A 9,522-nucleotide genomic window follows, 5' to 3' on the forward strand; every position below is an offset into this window, starting at 1 on the left:
GCTTGAGTTTACTTTGTCTACATTATGTCATCATGTTTAAGGTGTACTCTGTTTGTAATGAACTTAATACCATGATGCATGCTGAATAGCGGTCGATTGGTGGAGTAATGTAGATGCAGGCAGGAGTCGGTCTACTTGTCACGGACGTGATGCCTATATACACGATCATTGCCATGAATATGTCATAACTATGCGCTTTTCTATCAATTGTCCAACGGCAATTTGTTTACCCACCGTATGCTATGTCTTCGAGAGGGAAGTCTCTAGTGAAAATTATGGCCCCGGGTCTACTTTGATTATATTATAAAAAGCAAAAATGTCTTTCTTGCAATTTATTTACTTTTATTTTGTTTCATAATTTATCTATCTACCTATACAAGATTTGATCCTTGCAAGTAATGAGTTCAAGGGGATTGACAACCCTCTTGCCCGCTTTGGGTGCAAGTATTTGCTTTTGTGTGTGCATGTGTTGTTCACTAGGGTTTGGTTGGTGCTCCTTCTGGTTCGATAAACCTTGGTTCTCACCGAAGAAAATACTTATCTCTACTGTACTGCTTCACCCTTCCTTTTCGGGGAAAATCGCAACGCAACTCACAAGTAGTAGAGTGCAGCGGAGCTCGGGGAGGGGGGTTGCGGCTCTGTGCTTCGCCGAAGCACAACCTATATAACCACGGCCAGGCCAGGCGAAGGGATGGTCAGCCCGCTTCGATGCGGCACATCGGCCGGAGTTGGTTCCTCGGGAAGCTACGCCCGCATTGAAGCAGTGGCTGCCTAGAGGTCACGTCGGCCAATGCCGCCCTCTCTCCGGTCACATCGCGGGGCATCAATGTCAGCCGCTGCGTGCTCTGAGGCGGCATGAATGCGGCGCAGTAAGCGGCGCGTGCATCGGAAAGAAAACGCGGAAGGCGCGGGTGGAGGGTTTTGGTGCGCCAGTGTGGTTAGAGTCCATGCTACTTAGCAGTGTCCTAGAAAATTTCATTCATTCGATCGGCCAGTGGTCTATCTGGAGTCGTTGGATGACCCCCGCCAACGGTTTTGGTACAACCGGAGTTCACAACCATGAAAATGTATCTCAAAATATATCTGCTAGAGTTCAGGTGTTTTGTGTTGCGGTACGGGTGACTGGTGAAATTGTTGTGGCGTGTACACAACACATTGAACCTGTGAACCACCAGCTTCACGGATGGCAAATACTACTATGAGTTTAATACTTTAGTTTGTTTAGTGATCACTGATCAGTGCTCGTCGTAACTTCAATTGCTGCCTGAGATCAGGTCATTAACATGAAAATTAAGGGGGGGAAAGAAAGAAAACGAGCACATGTTCGAATATGCACCCTCAGTTTATTCTGCCAGCGGCAAGAAATGAAAACCAAATGAATATCTAGGAATCGGGAGGCAAATTAAGGAACACATGATAACTCCTTGGGTTGGAGGAGATAATGATCAGAAAGCCGGGAACTCGATCCTGTTGCCACAGGGCCTGCCGCCGGGCTGGACGGGGCACTCGACGAAGCGGGAGGCGTCGGCGTGGACGCAGAAGTAGAGCTGGAAGAGCTGGCTGTTGCCGGACTCGTCGCGGTTGCAGTCGACGTGAGGCGCGAACCCGGTCCCCTCCTGGATGGCGCCCTTGATGGCCCCCATCGTGTAGTACCCGCCGTCGGGGGAGATGCCCGCGGTGGCGAGGGCGTCGAGGACGCGGAGCTGGCCGCGCAGGCGGAGGGCGGCCTGGAAGTAGCCGTGCTCGTTGAAGAGGTTCTGCGCGCAGGTGCCGTGCTTCTCCCACTCGTGCGCCCAGAAGCGGAGGCCGTCGTTGGTCGGGCACGCCAGCGTCGGCCAGCTGCTGCGCAGGCTGCTCAGGATGTCGCTCACCTGCACGCAACACATAGTATTTCTCGTCACTTTTGGTTTGGACCGTCCCTCTCACTTTTTTATCTTTTGTGGTGCATCTCGTGCGAGAAGGAACAACGGTGCGTGCACGCAAGGTCATTCCAGGAAACGAATAACGCATGCGATGGAAAAGAAGGGGTGACCTTGGAGGGATCGAAGGCGCTGTCGGGGTTGCAGTTCTGCGGGTAGGACCCGTCGTCGCGGTTGGGCCACAGCCCGTGGATCCCGAAGTCCGCCGCCGGTTTGCCGGACCGCGGGTAGCAGCAGCTCTGCTTCGTGTCGCAGTACGACCCCGGCCACTGCACACACACACACACACACACCAAGGCCAACCGCCGGCACGAACCATCCATCAGCAACCAAGCAGCACGTACACCACGTCTAGGCAACTGCAAGGCTGCAACTCCCGATGAACTGAACCGGCCACACGCGCACTCACCTGCAGCACGAGGTAGAAGAAATCGTAGCCCGCCTGTTTCCCGCTCTCCTGCGCTGCCGCGCAGCCGACGCTCAGGGCGATCAGGAGGACCAGGGAGCACTGCAACCTCATGGCTTTGGATGGCTTTGCTGGTTGTAGAGCTATCTCGGATTGATGGTTCCTCGGAGATGAGATGAGATGGAAGCCTCCGTTGGTGTTGTGGATTTATAGGCTGCGTTGATGTGCACGTACTCCACGGCAAATGCCAGGTTTCCGGAACGTGCATTCCAAGGAGAGATTTAATTGCTTGCACTTTTGGGCTTGCGGGAATGCCAGAGATGGAAGCATGGCTGTGGGTGGCATTGGCAAGGTGTGCAAGCCAAGCAGCCGAACCAATTGCAGAATTCACGGGTCTCCAGCCATCTGGGTTAAGGGTACATCTTATTATGACCGACATTTCGTATTGGGTCATTTCTTAATAAGTACTCCCTCCGTAAACTAATATAAGAGTGTTTAGATTACTAAAGTAAGTACTATATAAGAGCAACTGTAGCAGAGTCCAAGTCTGTACGATCGACATAATAACCGATATTATAACTATACATGGCAATTCAGGTGTATAAAAGGATAGCATATACTACTACTAAAACGTACAGAAATCACCAAGGAATAAATACTGTTTCGTTTGCATCAGCTACATATCTCGCTGGGAACTTGGGGCAGTTACAGTCAATTTGTTTTGGCCAAAGTGAAGCGTATACCTGCCAATTACTTGAGTGAAATGCATAAAACCACTACAATAGTGTCATGATATGCACAAAACTAACAATATACTCCCTCCGTTCCTAAATACTATAAGTCTTTTCAGAGATTTCAATATGGACTACATACATAGCAAAATGAGTAAATCTACACTCTAAAGTATACATCCGTATGTAGTTCATGTTGAAATCTCTTAAAAGACCTATATTTAGGAACGGAGGGAGTACAATTTGTGACAAAATGTGCCACACGCAATGTTTGACAGTAGCAAAATACACTGGAAGACTATGGTGACTTTTCTAATTGGTCGGGCCCTTTAATCAGACTGAGTTGGCAAAAAAGGTGCCACCAGGACATTGACTTGGTCTTCTTCTTCTTTCTCTTCTCTCTCCCGGCGAGCTGCCTCATTCGCGAGCCGGATCGGGCATAACCGCTGCCCCGTGAGGTACCCGGCTTGTTCGAGTCGGGGTGTTTCGGTCTTTTTTACTAACTCGTTGCGTTTTCCCTACAAATTTGTTGTTTTATGCCGTTTGTCGAATGCGATGCACACTGTCCTTCCTCTCGCTTTGTTTTGCAGGGGCTTCTTTGAGCTTACTCGGTGTCGCCAACTTTTTGCCTTTCATAGCACCTTAGATTTGTGTTCGTGCTCTGTTTACCGTTGGCAGTGGCTTTCTCTCCTTTTGTGCCGTTAGACCCTGCTCGCTAGCATTGCTGCATTTCTCCGTCTTGCAGAATTGGACGACATGTTTGCGCCGGGCTTTGCACGCTTTCAAACAAAATCAAGACCAACAGATGAAGCGATGGTCGCATCGCGTTCAAACCCCAATCGTTTCCTCTCGAAACCACGTTTATTCCACAAAGATGGTTCGATTTCAAACAGTGTATGTAACAACTTTTGCGAAACCTTCTCGAAATTTTACCATGGCCTCAAATTATCATCAAGTGAAAACATGCCAAAGTTTCATACTTTTCGGACTTTGTTTTTAATTTTTGAAATTTAAAAACAAATAAACTCCATGTTTGGGTTCGGGTCTTGGCACCCTCATATATGGACTCCCCCCTTGTATAATGCGTAAACACAAAATCAATTAACACAAATATGATTTTTCAACTCAATTTTGCCAAATTTTCATGCACATTCAAATTTTTATTATGTTCACTAAATTCTAGAAATGCACTCAATGATTAAATATAGCAAACGAACCCTAAAAATGCCAAATTTTTACATGGATCATGTAATGATGCATCTTGAGTGTAAAAAATAATAAATCAATGCCAACAGATGAAGCAGTGGTCACATTGCTTTCAAACTTCACTCGACCCCTCTTGAAACCATGTTTCTTCCCAGGAGATGGTCCAATTTCTAAGCAGTGTAGTCATTCAATTTGGGAAACCTTAGCAATTTTTTACCACAACCTGTATGTGTCATACGAGGGCACCCTGCCGGGTTTCATGCTTTTCGAACATTGTTTGAATTTTTCAGAATTAAAAACCAACAAACTTCTTTTTTAGAGTCCAGTCTTGGCACCCACATGTTTAAAATTCCTTCTCTTTTCTTATATAAGGCCTAAATTATATGTACTAAGAACACAAATATGATTTATCAACCCAAATTTACCAACTTTTTCATGCACTTGTAGTTGATTTTTTTTATATTCACTAAATATCTAGTGCCTAAAAGTTCACTCATTGCCTATGAAAGGAAATGGAGAGGGAGGTAGGAAAAAAATAAAATAAATAAACAATATAGAAAAGAACAGAGCATAAAAGAAAAAAAACAAACAATGTACAAGAAGGAAAGAAACAAGAGACAGGAGAGGGAAACAGAAAAGAAGTGTTTGCGGTCCTCGGCAAAGATGAAGGAGAAGGAAAATAAAAAATAGAAAATAAATGTTTTTTGAGTGCATACAAAAGGCACTAGGCAAAGAGAAGTGTTTACCAAGTGCAAAGAAAAAGACACTAGCCAAAGAGTTCTTTGCCGAATGTAAAAAAATACACTTGGCAAAGAATTGTTTGCCGAGTGCAAAAAAAATTGTACCCGGCAAAAGTCATGTTTGCCTAGTACCCGAAAAAATGCAGTCGGCAAACGCATGGATCATGTAATGAGGATACTGGGCAAAGTTCCAGATTTCATTCCGGCAATCTCTGTTGATGGACAGGTGATTGCGGATCAAAGAGGGAAAGAGGAGGCTTTCTACAATGCCTACAAGGACCTGTTGGGCAAGGATTGTGCGAGAGAGCATTCACTAAATTGGGAAGCATTGGATATGGCAGCTATTGATCTCTCGGAGCAGATATTGCCATTCACAGAGGAGGAAGTTTGGGAGGTTATCAAGGACATGCCAACTGACAGAGCCCCGGGCCCGGACGGATTCATCGGTATCTTTTACCAAAAGGCCTGGGAGATCATAAAGGGAGATGTCATGGCAGCCCTGCACAAGTTATTCCTCAATAACGGGCATGGCTTCGGTCGTCTTAATCAGGCCCTGATTACTCTAATTCCCAAGAACCCGGAAGCTTGCCATGCCAATGACTTCAGACCGATAAGCCTCGTCCACAGTATGCCAAAGCTGTCCTCAAAACTCATGGCGAACAGACTCAGACCAAGGATGGGTGATCTTGTGCAAATCAATCAATCTGCTTTCATTCGAGGGAGGAACCTTCATGACAATTTTCTACTAGTCAGGCAAATGGCAAGAAGGTTACATCAAAGGAAAGCAAACGGAGTGCTTCTCAAGCTAGATATATCTCGGGCCTTTGATTCTCTGTCATGGCCTTTCCTATTTGAGGTGCTTCGAGTTAAAGGATTTCCGGAAAGATGGTTGTCATGGCTGGCGGTCCTGCTCTCCTCGGCAAGCTCGCGGATTGTGGTCAATGGCTGTGCGGGAGAGAAGTTCATGCATGTGTGCGGGCTGCAACAAGGAGAATCGCTATCCCCAATGCTATTCGTAATAGCGATGGATGTATTAACAACGATGATGGTAAAGGCGCATGAATCTAGGGTTCTGAGCAGGATGAACGGGTGCAGCCCCCTGCAACAGCTGTCCCTATATGCCGACGATGTGGTGATGTTCATCAAGCCGACTACAACGGATATCAAATTGGTGGAAGGGGTCCTGCAGATCTTTGGTGCCGCCTCGGGGCTCAAAATCAACTTTGCGAAGTCCTCGGCCATCCTGATTAGGGAAGAGGAGGGAGATGAGGAGCTAGTCAAAAACGCTCTGCCGTGGAAGATTGATCGGTTTCCATGCAAGTACTTAGGGCTGCAACTTAGTATCAAGCAACTAAAGAGGTCCGAATGGCAATCGATGGTGGACGCGGCAACCAAAATCATGCCAGATTGGCAAAGGGGAATGATCACTCGACCGGGAAGACTTGTCCTGGTGAAACAAGTGATGCGAGCACGACCCACACACCATCTGATGGTCATGGAAGCGCCTAAATGGGCGCTGGACAAAGTTGATAAGGGATGCAAGGCATTCTTTTGGGCAGGTTCAGAGGAGGTCAGTGCAGGCAAGTGCGTGATATCTTGGCAGAGAGTTTGCAGGCCCAAGCAACTTGGAGGGCTGGGAGTAATGGACTTGGGCAAACATGGCCTTGCGATGGGAATGGTTACAAAGAACTGACAGCACCCGGCCCTGGCAAGGGCTCAAGTTGACGCCCGGCCACAATGTGCAACAAGCTTTCAACAGTTTAGTCAAGTGGCAGTTAGGAGATGGTGCCAGGATCCTGTTTTGGAGAGACAGATGGGTGAATGGTGCCCGCATTGCGGAGATTGCCCTTCTCATTGACAAGAAGGTAAAGACTCAAGTGAAGAACAGGAGAGTGGTGCAGGAGGCACTACTATCCCATGCCTGGACGATGGACATCTCAGGAGATCTGTCCACGAATGAGTTGGCACAATTCATCCGGCTTTGGGAAGTTTTGATTGCGGTACAGCTGACCCCGAACCAGGAGGATAAAGCGCTGTGGGAGTGGTGCACTGAGGGGAAGTACACCGCGGCCTCGGCATACAAATTGCTCTGCGAGGGAGGGATCAGGTTCCAATCATACAGAGGTATATGGAAGAGCTGGGCTCCGCTTTCCTGCAAGATCTTCTTATGGTTGGCGGTCCAGTACCAGGTCTGGACATCTGATAGGAGATGCAGGCATGGTTTGCAAGAGGAAACTTCATCTTGTTACTTTTGCGACCAAGAGGAGGACACGGTGGATCATTTGCTGGTGCAGTGTGTGTTTGCGCGGCAAGTGTGGTACCTCTGCTTTGACAAGGCGGGTGTAGAGCTAACGCTTTTGCCTACGATCCAGTCCAGATTGGAAGAATGGTGGATGTCGAGCAGGAAGCGGATCAGCAAAGCGAACAGGAAAGGGTTTGACTCTTTTGTCATGATGATCTGTTGGACTCTATGGAAGCAGCGCAACGCCCGGGTATTCAGGAACGGGACAGCGACGGATGCTTGGGGCACCACGGAATTCATTTTTCAAAAACTAAGACTGTGGGTTCTGGCAAGAGGATCGGGAGTGTCTATGTTTTGTTAGTAGTCCGCTAAGAGAGTGGGAGTAGAGTGGGCTTCGGGCATCGAGGTGTGGTGCCGAGCCATTGTAATCTCTTATATATATATTTCTGCCTTCTATAAAGTTTAGGTACGACTTTGACGTACTCTCGAAAAGAAAAGGATTATGTTTTAATCTCCTTACGAAAAGAGTGTGTACCAAACCAAAGCACATCTCGTATCCAAAATGTACCAAAAGGAACAAATTTAAGAACGAAAAGCTTAGTCCAAAAAATAGAAATAACGACAGTAAATTGTGGTGCTAAAGCTAAAGCCAGTGTCGCCGGCTTCGAGTGATCAGCTTCTCTAACGACTATCACGACACCCTGCTGGTGTGGACGAGACGGGATGGCGCAATAGCAATGCATCAACGGCCAAGGTTGAAAGTAGTCGTCATAACGAAGCGTTGGCTCCCTAGGATTTGGATTTGGTGGCCGGTTTGGTGGAATTGTCCGTGCCGGCGACTGCCTGCTTGATGATGGCAGGTATGATATCCATGATCTTGTCGAACTCCTTGTTCTTGGCGACGAGTCCTGCCGGCGCGGTGGGGTCCGCCTTGCACTCGTTGCAGCTCCACTTCCACTCCCAGTCCTTGGACTTCTCCACATCTTCATCCACCACCACGAAGTCCAGCACCGCCGTGAGCTGGGCGTCGGCTCCGGCGGCGTTCCCGCCAGCGCCTGGCTTAAACTTTGTCGCCGCCTCATCGAACCCCGCCGCGCAGCTGTCCATGCACCGCCACTGCGTCTTCCCGTTGGGGAGTTTGTCCCGCTCTGCTTTGGCGGCGGTAGCAGCCTCGGTGGCCGTCTTCGCGGCGGCGGCGACGGCGGCCTGGGCCAGCGTTTTCGCGTCCGTCGCGGTGCTGGACTTGAGGAGCTCCTCGCAGTCGCTCGGCTGCGGCGTCTTGGCACAGGCCTCCTTGACGATGCTGCCACCATCGACCACCAAGGAAGCGGCCGAGACGAGGAGGACGAACAAGATGATGAGGGAGCTGTGAGGCGTCGCGATCGCCATGGTCGATTTACTCGCAGACTCTCGTCACGGAATGCAACGAGTTGAACAGCCAAACTTGCATGCATGCACGGAGGATGGAGCCAAATTATAATAAGCTTATGCATGTACGTGTGGTCGAGAGTTGTCTTCTCCGTGTGGAAATCGGCATGTTCGTCTTCATATCTGTGGCCACTGGCTTCCCTAGAAAAAACCAATGTCTGGCCACTGGCCTCCCATGCATGCACGCGCGCGGCATAGATAATTTTTTTTTTTTGCGTCCCATTGCGAGCGAACAACAACGCTTGTTCAGCTGGGCCTTAGCAAGTCATGCCCCAAGGCGGAGATTATAGTCGCGTTCCGCTCTTCTCCGCTCCCTCGACTGCGCTCTCCGTAACTTATTTATTTTCAGGGAGCTGCTAAAACCGAGCTCCACAGAGTCAGTAATATTGGAGCGGAGTGGAGGGTTTCCAAACATGGCCTAAGCCTATGCAAAATGAATCGGTCTGCTCCCATAAAGTGCTCCATATTATACTCACTAAATATTGATATAACTAAGTGTTCAACACATTTTAAAAAAGGTATTCATGTACTGTATAAAAATATTCATGTATTTTACAAACATGAATTTATAAAATATCCCTATAATTTCATATATAAGTGTCTCTGCATTTTAAGTAAAAGGTAATCTCGTATAAGATAAAAATCATATTGTATTTAAAAAATGTTCAATGTTACTTCCAAAATATTCCTCACATATTTAAAAAACGTGTACAATATTTTGGTGTTTTGGTGAAAGAAAATATTTACATTTATTTTACAAAAGAAACGAGAAATGAAGGAAAGAATTAGAAAAAGTAAAAAGAAGAAAAGGAAAGAAGAATGAATAGAAAGCGAAAAAAGGGTGTGTGTG

General features: G+C 47.6%; 2 protein-coding genes across 2 annotated transcripts; both read right to left on the bottom strand.

Moving 5' to 3' along the window:
• Positions 1 to 1,304: 1,304 nt before the first annotated feature.
• Positions 1,305 to 2,585, bottom strand: LOC543134 (ribonuclease 3). Its single transcript, XM_044472216.1, has 3 exons — positions 2,329 to 2,585; positions 2,033 to 2,188; positions 1,305 to 1,871 (listed from the first exon to the last, which is right to left on the bottom strand). Exons 1-3 carry the CDS (start codon positions 2,437 to 2,439, stop codon positions 1,446 to 1,448), a joined length of 693 nt encoding a protein of 230 aa, XP_044328151.1. The 5' UTR covers positions 2,440 to 2,585; the 3' UTR covers positions 1,305 to 1,445.
• Positions 2,586 to 7,724: 5,139 nt separating this feature from the next.
• Positions 7,725 to 8,686, bottom strand: LOC123049271 (uncharacterized). The gene has a single exon (XM_044472217.1). The coding sequence runs from the start codon at positions 8,631 to 8,633 to the stop codon at positions 8,034 to 8,036; it is 600 nt and encodes a 199-aa protein (XP_044328152.1). The 5' UTR covers positions 8,634 to 8,686; the 3' UTR covers positions 7,725 to 8,033.
• Positions 8,687 to 9,522: the final 836 nt, after the last annotated feature.

The sequence above is a fragment of the Triticum aestivum genome, chromosome 2D, assembly GCF_018294505.1.
Source record: "Triticum aestivum cultivar Chinese Spring chromosome 2D, IWGSC CS RefSeq v2.1, whole genome shotgun sequence".
Lineage (NCBI taxonomy): Eukaryota > Viridiplantae > Streptophyta > Magnoliopsida > Poales > Poaceae > Triticum > Triticum aestivum.